The 13,895-nt window shown below is 44.8% G+C and overlaps 1 protein-coding gene across 1 annotated transcript in view; it reads right to left on the bottom strand.

Moving 5' to 3' along the window:
- QSOX1 (quiescin sulfhydryl oxidase 1) overlaps window positions 1–13,895 on the bottom strand; it is a 57,349-nt gene that overhangs the window by 35,264 nt on the left and 8,190 nt on the right. Inside the window, exons 2-4 of the mRNA XM_083157173.1 lie at window positions 1,852–1,952; window positions 1,650–1,698; window positions 728–824 (exon numbers count right to left, since the gene is read on the bottom strand). Coding sequence (XP_083013299.1) covers window positions 728–824; window positions 1,650–1,698; window positions 1,852–1,952 — 247 coding nt within the window. The remainder of the gene's footprint in view (window positions 1–727; window positions 825–1,649; window positions 1,699–1,851; window positions 1,953–13,895) is intronic.

Genomic DNA, 13,895 nt, shown 5'->3' with positions numbered 1-13,895 from the left:
GCCATTTAATGTACTATACACTTGTATGACATACAATGGGATTTAGGCACCCCCCCACCCCCCACTATCCACTCGGCCCCGTAGCATGGCGAGCTCTCAGCGAGCCCCAGGAGGTGTGGCGGCACGCGTCCTCCCGACCTTTTCATACCCCAACTATCCACGTCGGCGTGGAGTTGATTTTATATAGTGTTGCGAGCGCAGCGATCCACCGAGCCCGAAGCGTGGCGAGCGCACGCGGAATACATGTAACGTAATTCGCACCCCCTCGCCACGCTTCGGGCACTATATAACATCAACTCCACGCCGACGTGGATAGTGGGGGTATGAAAAGGTCGGGAGGACGCGTTCCGCCACCCCTCGCAGAGCTCGCGTAGTGGGGGGGGGTGCCTAAATCCATTTGGATGTCATACAAGTGTATACTACATTAAATGGCATTGCACCCTATAAAATCGCATGCGATTTTGCGGGAGGTGCGATGCGATCTCATCGCAGTGCCCAAGGCCAGAGAGCAGTGAATAAATTACCTAGGAAAGATGCGATTTTCTTACACAGAATCGCCCACTAAGTTATTTGCTTAGTGGGCACCTGGCTACTACACAAGTACCATTAAATCTAATAGTGTCTAAATGGAAAAATTTTTAGGCAGAGACTGGCAATATCGATAGCCAATCCAGACCCTTTCAGAGCTTAAGGACAGATCTGACCACTTTCTGTGACAAGGTTATACCTGATTGGCCCTAATGGAGGACAAGCAGGGGGCGGAGACTCTTTTTGTTCCTCCAGTCTATTTATAATGCTCTGTCTTAACGCCGCTGGATCCCGACCTGCGGAAACATGGTGAGTGAGTATTGGGGGTAGGGTTGCATAGTATAATGGTAATAGACAAAACAACAACTATAAATCAAAGATACAAAGGATAAAACTTTGTAAAAGAAACTTGCAAACAGCCCCATCTTTACAACATGCAGCTCAAAGCAGAACCAAGTCCCCAAAATTGAGGGTTAGCCATGATCTCAGTGTTGGCAGAATGCATACCTGGTGCCGCATCTCGCTGACCACCTAATTCTGAGACCCGTGTTCTGCACTCAGGGGTTAAGTACCAGCTCCAAGACTGCACAGAACAGGGGTCCAGATGTACTAAGCTTGAAAAGTGATAAAAATCGAGAGTGATAAACCACCAACCAATCAGCTGCGAACAGCCATAACATGAAGAAAATCCTCATGTTTTTATTTGCTAGACACATACAGATTTGCAGTGTATTATTGTTAGCGTCAATTGTAAAAGTCTTTATGATATGTATACATGCCAGTTCTATGCAATGCGGTGCACAATGACTTTTCCTGTGTCCTCTCAAGCCTTCAAATGTAGCAGGTTTTAGTATTGTACACAAAAGCAAAAGGACTTGTCAGGTGTGTAAATGTTCAGAGTTGTTGCCGACAGTACGTACGTCATTTAATGTTTTATAATAGCGGTAGTTTAAAAACAGCTGTTGAGTTACAGCTGCAGCGTGATTTAAAGTAAACATTTAGAGAAGAGATTGGTAAAAGAGTTGGAAAGCATGGAAGCTGATTTTCTTCCCTCGCCCATAAAATAAACATAAAATGATCAGCACACAAGATGATTGGGAGAGGTGACACAGCTCACGTACTCTGAATCACGATGCCATCCGATGGACTTCGAGAAAAGGTATCGAAGAACTGGAGAACAAAGAGACAACACGGGTCACTCAAAAACAAAAATCAGTGATAAATGATAAACATGAAAGGGGCATAGTGTGCGAGGGACGAATTACTAATGAACTCTCATTAAGCAAAAAAGACAATGAAAAAGAACACAAGAAAAACTGTTACTTTTATAGTAGGGTATCCTTGTATCCCAAAGTTGGTGCAAGCTCCAGTGTTGGATTCATCGCCACAGTCTAAGACAGCCAGATATACTGCAGGCCTCCAATCTGTAGAAAGAAAACACCAATATATGATCATCATGTCCTTTTTAAACTTCTAAATGAACTTTTTGCAAGTATATTCTTTACAAAAACATCTTCCTTGGAATGTGCGCGTTTCGCCTGCGCAACAGCACAGTGCGCGTTTCGCCTGCGCAACAGCACAGTGCGCGTTTCGCCTGCACAACAGCACAGTGCGCATTTCGCCTGCACAACAGCACAGTGCGCGTTACGCCTGCACAACAGCACAGTGCGCGTTTCGCCTGCACAACATGCTCAATGTTATGTCAAGTTTCATAATCGCTATTTAATCTGTGGTTTGCAAGTCAAAAACCCAGTAATACCCAGCTTCCAAACAAATGCAAACACTATTATTACTGAAACTATTATAATAAACCCTAGCATCAAAAAATTTCTATTTTGACATGGAGCAATTAGGGTTCTTCCTTTACATGTTGAACCTGCATGTTCGCTTCAGTGCCGAAGTGCGTTTCCATGACTTTAACGCAATAAATCAATTCAGACAATCCTCACTGCACTGTTTAAGATGGATATATACACAAATAAGTAAAAATAGGCTTCATGTAGTCCCGCTACCCAAAAACTCAAATTAATCCAGCTTTAGGCAGCCTTTAGTTCCAATGGGTCAACAGTGAAAGCCAGACCCATTTCTTTATTTATTAAGTTTCTTATATAGCGCAAACATATTCCGCAGCGCTTTACAGAGAATAACGGATAGTCCCTGCCCCTGTGGAGCTTACAATCTATATTCCCTACACACACAGACATTCTAAGGTTAATTTTTTTCCGAGACAATTTATCTTCCAGCACATTTTTGGATTGTGGGAGGAAACCGGAGCACCCGAAGGAAACCCACATAAGTACGGGGAGAATATACAAACTCCACTCAGTTAGGACCATTGTGAGATTGTCATATCTATGACCTCAGTGGTGTGAGGCAGTATTGCTAACCATTACACCATCCGTAGGTGGTAGGCAAGCTTGGCAAGTATTCCTTGTTTATTTTTATTTTGTCTTACTTTATTTTAGTTTTTTAAATTGTCAGTTATTTTTGGGTTGCTGATTCAGTTTTGCTACATGCATTTTATTGTTTCACAAATATTTTTATGTTTATATTCATTATTATTCATTATTACTAGAAGGCTATTTATTTCCAAACATGAGTCATATTTATGAGGATTACGAGATTAACATACTGTACCTGTTTGCATTATAACAATAAAATATGTATAATTTGGACACCACTATTTCTAAATAAAATATTATTTTACTATTAAACAACCTCTCAAGTAATATCTCATGAAAATTTCAGATTTAAAAAAATATATATTTTTTATTACAATTACTTTAAGCTTAGCCCTCAAATTATTTAGGTTTTAATACGTTTTTAGGTATACACCCACGATCACAGTTCCCGCCGCCACCAGTTTGAGCACTGCCTGCTGTTGCAGTGGTGGGCTGGGCCGGAGGGCTGAGTAGGAGCGGCACACCTGGTAAGAATCAGAAATGACCCAAAACATGCCCAATTCACATACAATTGGTATCTAAATTGAGTGTTTAGAGGCTAACACGTTCTGGTGTGTACCCAACATAAATCCTTAACATAGTAAAACTCTATAGTATTCCACATTTTACGCAGAAATTCAACAATGTGCCCTATTGATTGAGTGCCAGTGATGATGGCAGCGGTGATAAAACCAAACCTATGGATAGGGCCAATCCGAGAGATGCGTACATATTATTACAAGTTATTTATATAGCGCACACATATTCACCAGCGCTTTACAGAGATTATTTGAAAATTCACCAGTCCCTTCCCCAGTGGAGGTTACAATCTATATTCCTTACCACATGTACACACACACACACACACACACACACACACATTAACCTACCAGCATATTTTTTGGATTATTTATTTACAGTTTCTTATATAGCGCAGCAGATTCTGTTGCGCGTTACAATAGTAGACAGTGATAAACAAACTGGGTAACAACAGACAGCCTTGGAGGTTAGAGGGCCCTGCTGCAAGCTTACAATCTATAGGGGTATATGAGGGAAACACAAGGACAGGCACCAGTAATAGCATAGCAGTCCCACCAAGTTACAAGTCCTGAAGGGGAGCTATATAATACATAAGTGCCTCAGAGGGTTATTCGTGTAGAACTTAAATATGATGATTTTTTTTTTTTATTAGATTGGGTTTATATGCGATTCTTAGGGTCAGTTATGTGGTAAATGGCAGGATTTGCTTTTGTTTGTACATTTTATGATTGGCAGCCACCAGCACTGGTTTTTCTCATAAATAATTAACCATTAATCATTTTAGTTGGTCCTGGACCACCAACCCAGGCACCCCCTGCAATTGTCCTGATGCACCCCAGGGAGCCACGGCACACAGTTTGGGAACCACTGATCCACAGTATGTTGCTTCCAGCTACTGGTCTCAGACAGGTCGTTCTCTGATAGGGTCAATATAGTTCTCTGTAATGGTGTATACACATGGGCCGATTCGGTGGCAGTTGATATTGATTTGATATTGTTGGTTGCAGGGACCTTTCGGGGTGCCGGCATCCGCTGGCAAGGAGGGGGGACCCCTTGTATTCAGTATCCATTATGTTAAATATCTTATGTACAGATGAGCTCCGGATAATCTGACATATTTTTGTAAATAGCTCTTTTATATAAAGAAACTTGGATTATAGTTTCAATGTCATTTGAAATGATTGTAAATACTAACAAAATACAAATATGAAGTCCTTTGCTTTTGAATCCTGGTAAAGTTTGCACCTCTAAATATAATCAGTGGAAACTCCTCTGTAACATTTCCAAGAACACGGGTCCACCCGCTTTGTACACACAGAGATCACACAAAATGTGCAAACATTTGTTTTTCTACAAAGAAATACACTCAACCTGATCTCATTTTAAGCTGTATCTGTTGTGAACATTTTTCTTACAATTTATTCATAGTGTAAAGGCACACACACACGGAGTGATAATAACCCATTTTCTAAGCAATCTGACTAGATCGCTTAGAAATTAAGCATGGGTCGCTCCGTGTGTGGGTCTCATAGCAATGGCCGTGTGTCGCAATAGCCGGCCACATTGCTAGTGTTCTAATCACAGATAACTGGTTAGCACAGATCGCCCATACACACATTGCTATGCGTGTATGGGCGATCTAGCACGCCAGGTGTGCCGAGTGGTGCGACAAGCCTAGATCGCTAAGCACACAAAGTTGTCCCGTGTGTATATCCCTAAAGCCCTATTCACACTAGGCGATATTGTCAACAATATCGCCTAGTGGGTGCACTCAATATCATCAAGTATGCACGCTCCCGGGCACCATTAACAACCCCCTCCCTCATCTGATAAATACTTTAAAGATAATATTCCTTTATTTATTTTTTTAACAGCTTCATAGAAATGGTGATAAAACAAAACCTGGTAATAACAGACAGTCGCAGAGGTAGGAGGGCCCTGCTCGCAGGCTTGCCTTTTTAAAAAAAATTACCTACCATCCACTAGGGCATAGTGGGAGAATAAAATAGCGTGCCAAGTGTAGCGAGGCACCGTGCCCGGAGCATGTCGAGCGCAGTGCTATGTTTCATTGTCCATGTAGACTGTGTCGACATTCTGGTAAAAAAACCTGTGAAAACCACTGTGTCGACCTTATGACTGTCGATCTTGCCCATGTCGTCCTAATTCTTGTGTCGAACCAACGACACGTCGATCTAGACCAGGGGTGTCAAACTCAAATTCATCGGGGGCCGCATCAGCAGTTTGGTCACCCTCAAAGGGCCGGTTGTAATCGTAGGTCCCCCTGTATAATTATAATGCCATGACACCACAGGCTGCTCCCCCTGTATAATATAAAATGAATGCCATGACACCACAGACAGCTCCCCCTGTATAATATAATAAAAGTAATGCCATGACACATAAATGATTATACAGGAGGAGCAGCCTGTGGTGTCATGGCATTATTATTATACAGGGGGAGCAGCCTGTGGTGTCATGGCATTAATTTTATATTATACAGGGGGAGCAGCCTGTGGTGTCATGGCATTATTATTATTATTATACACGGGGACACCTCAGGAAACAGCAGATATATATATTTTTTATTGTGAGTGTGATCCTCATCCTCACTTACTGTTTCTCCGTCTGTCCTGCAGCTTCCAGCTTTTCTTCACTGCTTGCTGCGGCTACACTGTCCCCGACTCCCGGTCCAGCTTCCCTGCCTGCTCCTACTTCTCTACAGAAGCATGGGCGGGCGGCGTCATCGTCATGACGTCCCCACCCAGTGTCTGTCACTGCCGGGCATCAGAGGGAACAGGCGGCCGGGCCCTCCTCCACGTAGCCGTGGAGGCCGGCGGCCATGTTTCTGTAGCCGCATACATATGTGCCTACAGGAACATGGCCGCCGACAGTGGAGGAACAGGTAAGGGGGCCGCGGACACACTGCCCCTGCGTGCTATCTCCTCGCGCGGGCAACATGACGAGGTCTGGCGGGCCGGATTTGGCCCGCAGGCCTTGTGTTTGGCAGTGGCGTAACAATAGCACCGCAGCCACCGCAGTCGCGGGGAGGCGCAGTGTAAGTGCGGGCGCCGGGTGGCTGCGGTGCTATTGTAATGCCTGCCTGCTCCCCCGCCTCCCCCATATGCACCGCAGCTTTACCTGTCAGCGCTGCGGTGGTCCCGGCTCCCGTCCTGGCTTCATTCTGAGCCTATGGAGACGGACCATTATAAAATGTCCGCCCCCATATAGCGACAGTTCTCTGAAACTGTCTGCTGTATGGGGGCAGACATTTTGTGATGGTCCGTTCTTTATATCAGAATGAAGCCAGGATGGGAGTCGGGACCACCGCAGCGCTGACAGGCATCCCAGCTCCCACCCGCACTGATGACAGCCCGGCTCCAACCCGCTGCCCGCATCGCTGACAGCCGGACTCCTATGTATGTAAGTATGGCTGGTGGGAGAGCGGGCTGGTGGGTGGGTGGGCGGGGCGCAAAGAAACTTTTGGCCGGGGGGGCTCAAGATTTGAAGTTACGCCACTGGTGTTTGACACCCATGATCTAGACCCATGTCGATCCAATGCATGTCGACCTAACTGCTGGAGACCTAATGATCCATACCCCTTCTCACTAACCAGTTGCTTCTGGTAGAACTGTCCCTTAGAATGGGAATAAATAAGTTAGGGGCATGGAGATACATTCTGACACAAGCTACTCTTCGCTACTGTGCTGCCAGAGGAATCAGCTCCCCACAATTAAAGCTGAGATTTAATTTAACCTAAAAAAGGAAGATGAATGCCTCAGTGAACTTCAGTCAGCCAATGCTATATCACACCCACATACATACAGTATATCTATACTAGAGTATATTTTGTACAGAAATAAATTTCCTACCAAGTACAGTAGACATGAAATACAGTATGTGACCAACTTTTTCCATCCAACGTGTGCAGTCTGATCCAATATAGCCAACACAGGAAATACTTTCTTAAGCCTTTCAGCTCAAAATCGCCTAGTGTGTATGGGCCTTTAGGACAGTGATCTGGTGTTGAAGTTTGTACACGCACACCCAGACATTCTAGATGTCATTTTGCTGGGAGCCAATTAGCATACCAGTATATTTTTGGATTGTCGGAGGAAACCGGAGTAAACCCACGCAAACACAGGGAGAATATACAAACTCCGCACAGTTAGGGCCATGGCGGGAATCGAACCCATGACCTCAGTGCTGTGAGGCAGTAATGCTAACCATTACACCATCCATACTGCCTCATACTGGTAACAGTACACTTCTCACCTGGACTTCACACCACGATTCCTGACCCCGCCTGGTGAGTGAGCTTTGAGCTAATTGGAAGGAGGGAAGGAGGGGGGGGGGGGGGGGGGGGGAGTGGTGCAGCAATTAGATCTTTCTCTCTGTTTGAACCTACATAGCATATTGCATGGGGGGCCCTTTCAAAATGTTGCTGCTCCTTTAGCGTGAGCTAAGTGGGTTCCGGTAGCGCTGAATTCCGTAGTGATGTAATTCAATGCGGTAGTGGAATGTCTGGGGTGAGTGTCTGCCGGCAGACTCTCGCTCGTGCTGTTCCTGTGTGGGCAGCGCTGGGCGAGTCCAGAGTTTTCACATCAACTAGTTTCGCCTCGGACAGGCTTCTTCAGGATGTAGAAGCCTGTCCGAGGCGAAACTAGTTGATGTGAAAACTCTGAACTCGCCCAGCGCTACCGCATTGAATTACATCACTACGGAATTCAGCGCTACCACATTGAATTACATCACTACGGAACCCACTTAGCTCACGCTAAAGGCGCATTCATATTAGCATACGGCCACCAAAAATCAACCTATTGGTACCAGAAGGACTGTGTTAGTCTGTTTGTTATCCACTTCCCCCACCCTCCCTATTTGTTGGCATGTGTACCGGTACTAGCTAGTTAAAAAACAGCTGTTACAGTCTATTACACCACCTACATTTGCTATAGAGATCTTATAGCCAGTATCTCAGTATTGTCATTTTTACAGCAATAGGATGAATCCTTTTCATATATATCTTCCAATATTTGCATTTTATATTCATACTTTGTTTTATTGTACCTGATTTTTATCATATAAATTACTCATACGTACTATTAATACAAATAAAAAGTATTTCTATTTTTCAACTTAACAAAGAGTATGTGATTTGTGCATTAATATCAGCATGACAAACACACAAACATTTAGTGGCAAGTGCAACCGAGCGCATGGTGACACCTTAGGGCAGGGCTGGGCAACACCGGCCCTCCAGATGTTGATGAACTACACATCCCAGCATGCCTTGCATCAGTTTCAGCATGGCCACATAGCAAAACTAATGCAAAGCATCATGGGATGTGTAGTTCACTAACATCTGGAGGGCCGGTGTTGCCCAGCCCTGCCTTAGGGTGTACAATCTACAGTAGATCACTTCTATCCCCAAGAGGTACCCTGTAGTATACCTCCAACACCCCGCAGCCAACCCACTTGCATCCAGTCTACAGCGCGTTCTTCCCAGAAAACCCTCTGAACGACATGTACGGAACTTTAGTTGACCATTACTCAAAGGCAAACCGAAAACAGAAACACAAAAGCTCTGGTGCAAATTTTAATTAATGATTGTGACTACAAGAACAAGTGCAACATTAAGATATTTAGATCACAAATATACATAAAATGCAACCATAGATGCAATAAATAAACATGCAGTATAACAAACTAATACAGAGGCTTGGGAAGAAGAAAATGCTATAATTGGAGAGTACTACTATGCAGTCTCCAATATGGCTCCTCTGGCGATGGCTTCATTCCCTTAACAAGAAGCGCACTGGCAATACATGTGCAGCGCCATCTTGTTACTATGAATGAGTGACGTAGTGACATAGGGCCTTATTCTAGTTCACTCTTTCTGACAAAATCCTTCTTAGATGGACAAAACCATGTGAACTGCAGGTGGGGCAGATGTAAAATGTGCAGAGAGAATTAGATTTGGGTGAGTTATTTAGTTTCTGTGCAGGGTAAATACTGGCTGCTTTATTTTTACACTGCAATATAGATTTCACTTTGAAGTAAAACCCCACCCAAATATAATTCTCTCTTCCCAAGTTACATCTGCCCCACCTGCAGTGCACATGGATTTGTCCATCCAAGAGGATTTTTTGTCAGAAAGAGTGAACTAGAATAAGGCCCATAGTGGGAGACAGACGGCTACCCCTCAGCTCCAAGAGAACTACCATCATTTATCCTGGGTGCCGCAGTTCCAGTACCCTGCACCACTACGCGCATCCAGGAGACAGCCACCAGATGGCGAGCTGTCTGAATCCTCGCTCCACTACAAGCTCCATTTCTTGCCATCAACCAGTAAAACAGGAAATATAGCTGTAGCATCACTTATCAATAAACTGGGCTCCAGACGCAGGACAGACCGTATCTAGTTATACCCCTTTTACACCACCAAAGCAACCTGAGTTATTGCCATGTCAACCTGGATTGATTTGTGGTGTTAAAGCACCACTGACCAAATTCTTGGGTTGAGCATCCAAGCTTTTCAACCGGGGTCACAACCAGTGTTTAACACGCCTTTTTCCTAGGTTGCATTCACACTATGGAGGAGGCAGCGCTTGGAGACAGCATCAGTTCCAAGCGCTGCCTCTTCCCCAGCCACCAATGATGTGCCGCCGTTCCGCCCGTCGCCGTCTGGTGTCAGCAACCAGGCTTATTGCTGGGTTGCTGTGGTATCTTTCAAATTGCAAATGCTGGGTCACTCCCAGGATGGACCCGTGTCCAAATCCCAGGTGTAACCCAGCATTTGCGCAGTGAAAGGGGTATCAGATAGTCAATAGGTCAACTCCATATGGTTGGCATAAAATGGGTCACAGGTTCTCAAACTCGGTCCTCAGGACCCCACACTGTGCATGTTTTGCAGGTCTCCTCACAGAACCACAAGTGAAATTATTAGCTCCACCTGTGGATCTTTTCAAATGTGTCATTGAGTAATGAATGCACCTGTGTACCTGCTGGGTGACATGGAAAACGTGAACTGTGTGGGGTCCCTAGGGTCGAGTTTGAGAACCCCTGCAATAGGTCAACGTGGACTAAATGTCGACAGGTAAAATGTCAACTGCGATATGGTCAACAGGTACAACATATTGTTACGCGTCAAAAGGTTGACATGACAATGTTTGACACAGAAAGGGTCGACACACAACCTTTGCTCCATTTACAATCTATGTGGACTATGATCAGGAATAGTGCCTGTGGCGAGGGCAGAAGTAGCGGAGTGAGGCACCTTTCCCAAAGCTTGGATGGCAAAACGTGTCATACAAAAATAACACCACAAAACTTATGCCAACCTTTTTATTTTTTGTATGGACCATTTGCATGTGAAGGTTTTGTATTGATCAACCTTAGACACAGTTGACCTTTTTACCGTCAACATTTTTTCATGTTGATCATGTGGGGTTGACCTTTTGACTGTCTATTTACTGTAGAACTATTGAACCACATCCCAATACGCCACACTACCGGGATAAGCCAGTGAACTTGCGATTGGGTCAAGTACAAATTCCGCTGGTGTGTACATGACTCATCCACCAGTGTACACAAATATATATATATATATATATATATATATATATATATCTCACACACATATATACATACAACAAAAAGGAACGCTTGCAAGGCAGAAATCCACGCTATATTGGACAGCAGGGTGTCTTTGATTGTCCCAAAGCAATAGACATAATATCCACAATGGACTGCTGAGTAAATAATAAATGCTAATGTGAATTAGAACAGTCAGACGTGAAACGTTTAGCTTTGCTTACAGCAAATATTATCCAAAGGTCCTTAAGGGCCAAGGAGATGTCTGTGCTGGCAGACCTCCAGATTGCACTGTATGCCTCTCATACTGTGTATACACTCTGCTGTCTGCCGGAAAGGCAACACTAAAGGCCCATACACACATACACACACACACACACTAGGCGATTTTGAGCTCAAAGTATCTCACTTTTTGAGCTACTCTACTAGTGTGTACTGGCGGGCAATAAGGGCTGATGCGTGCTCCCGCATCACTTTGGGCCCCACCACTTGTCGGCTTATTTAACAGGACAAGTGAACCACTTTCCACAGTCTCCTACTATGAAAAAGTGGTTAACCTAACCCTAACCCCCCCCCTGTGAAAACTGCTGGGCCGGATGAATGAACAGATCGATTTATCGGCCAGCGATTTTCACATCATCATACACAGGCCACTGCGTACATACCCTAATAAACAGAAATGTGCAGCTAACTTGCAACTGGACTAGATGACGCCTGTGCCCCTGAAGAAATAATTTCCTCTGCTACAGATCAACACATTTCATCTTTCATGTCAGACTTTTGAAAGAGAAAACGGCAGCTTAATACACTACACGATTTATATTTCTAACAGAAGGAAAAATACAAAAACAAGAAAACAACAACAGTTTTACCTCATAAAACTCACAGGAACAATAGGCCCAATTCAGGTTCGCAATTTAAATCTTGGCTGACCTATATTTGAGCTGTCCGGTCCAAGAACGGGGCAGGTGGCTGACGTCCTGTGATGTCAGCTTCCCACCCCTGGCAGGCAGCTGCCCAGCCTGCCCTTGCATGGTGACACCCAGCATTTTCTTGGGTGCACCCATACGAACGCTCCCTGCCTGCCTCAATCTGCACCCCCCCCCTTTTACCATGCGAACACCTCATCTAAGCAAGTTGCCGAAGGAGTCAACACATCAGACCTGCACATGGGCATATATCGATAAGGAGTAGACAATGTCTCTCATTTGTATGGTTTTTATTTTGTTTCTTACATTGGCCTGCCGTCCGTCCATCCGTCTCCCCCCGCCTCTGTGCGTCTAATTCGCTCCCAGCTGGCTTTGGACAGCACAAAAATTTGTCAGCAGCCATTTTCACCGATCCACAATTTTTTCGACTGTCGGAAACTTTTTGGGGTCTATTAACGTAGTAGTGAAAAGCCCTTAAATCACTCTCCTACAGTGAAAACAGATCTTTTCCCATCTTTGCACCGTTCAGAGTAGGTATGCCGGCTGTGGGGGCTGTGTCCTCCCACCCTAGCCTGCCCTGGCACACTGGCTCCCAGCTGTCATGTACACATTACACATGTGGGAAAGCTGCTGTGGTTTGGTTGAGTGAAGCACCATATTGTTCCCAACCCCCAACCCACGTATATGTTTTGGAGCTTGGTAAATACAGTGGGCCTTATTCTAGTTCACTCTTTCTGACAAAACCATGTGCACTGCAGGTGGGGCAGATGTTACTTGTGCAGAGAGAATTAGATTTGGATGGGGTTTTACTTCAAAGTGAGATCTATGTTGCAGAGTAAAAATAAAGCAGACAGTATTTACCCTGCACAGAAACAATAACTCACCCAAATCTAATTCTCTCTGCACATTTTACATCTGCCTCCCTGCGGTGCACATGGTTTTGTCCATCTAAGAAGGATTTTGTCAGAAAGAGTGAACTAGAATAAAGCCCAGTAGCCCCATAGAAACCTATAGTGGCTGCATATTAGGATGAGACTATATCGACCATGGAAGATATCTGCTGTAATCCATTCCCTTCATAGTACATCTGGGAGTTATATCTAGGGACACTGAATATTTGAAGGTACAACCCAAAAATGTAAATACTGATACTCCATAGTGCAAATGAATACTTGCCACAATATCATGTACATGAAAAGACAACTTGGGCTTCAGTGCCACCTGTTCTAATAATTTAAATGTTTATGTCTTTACTCCCTGCACCTACGTCATGCTGGGGGGGGGGGGGGGGCAAGCCTAGCACTGGGGAAAGCTACTGCTGCGCTGACCCAGCCTGTGCGGTGAATAGATGCCGCACTCATGCGCAGAGCATCTATTTACTGCAGGATGCTGCGGTTTGGAGTTGTGGGCTTTCCTATTGCTGTAAATGGGTCCCGGGACAGACAAATCATTTACCCGTGTTAAACCCACAGCATTTTTCGGGTGGATTGCTGGTTCTTTAAACCCAGGATATTTTTAGGGGCCATTTACACTGAGGCCCAATCCGGATAGACCTGGTAATAACCCTCAAAAATTGCTTTGATATAAAAGGGGTATAAGCTGCAAGTGAGTCACTGTTCTTTAATAAGTTTACAGATGCAATTCTGTCAGTGGTGACTGGTACCTTTTGCAGGAGGGGGCTGCTGCTGGCCACGATGCCAGCAACCCCCCTGCTGCCACTCCTCCTGGTCCTGCGTTCTCAACGCCTGTACTATGATGACAGGCGCCAGGACTGGAGCATGTGCAGTAGTGACCTCTTAACTGTGCATGCGGCCAGCTTCTATGGGCTGTTTCAGCAACAGCCCATAGAAGGGAAATCGCAGTC

Source organism: Crinia signifera, chromosome 8 (genome assembly GCF_055691185.1).
Source record: "Crinia signifera chromosome 8, ASM5569118v1, whole genome shotgun sequence".
Taxonomy (NCBI): Eukaryota; Metazoa; Chordata; class Amphibia; order Anura; family Myobatrachidae; genus Crinia; species Crinia signifera.
The sequence above is the reverse complement of the archived record's forward strand: the minus strand, read 5'-3'. Positions and strand labels throughout refer to the sequence as shown.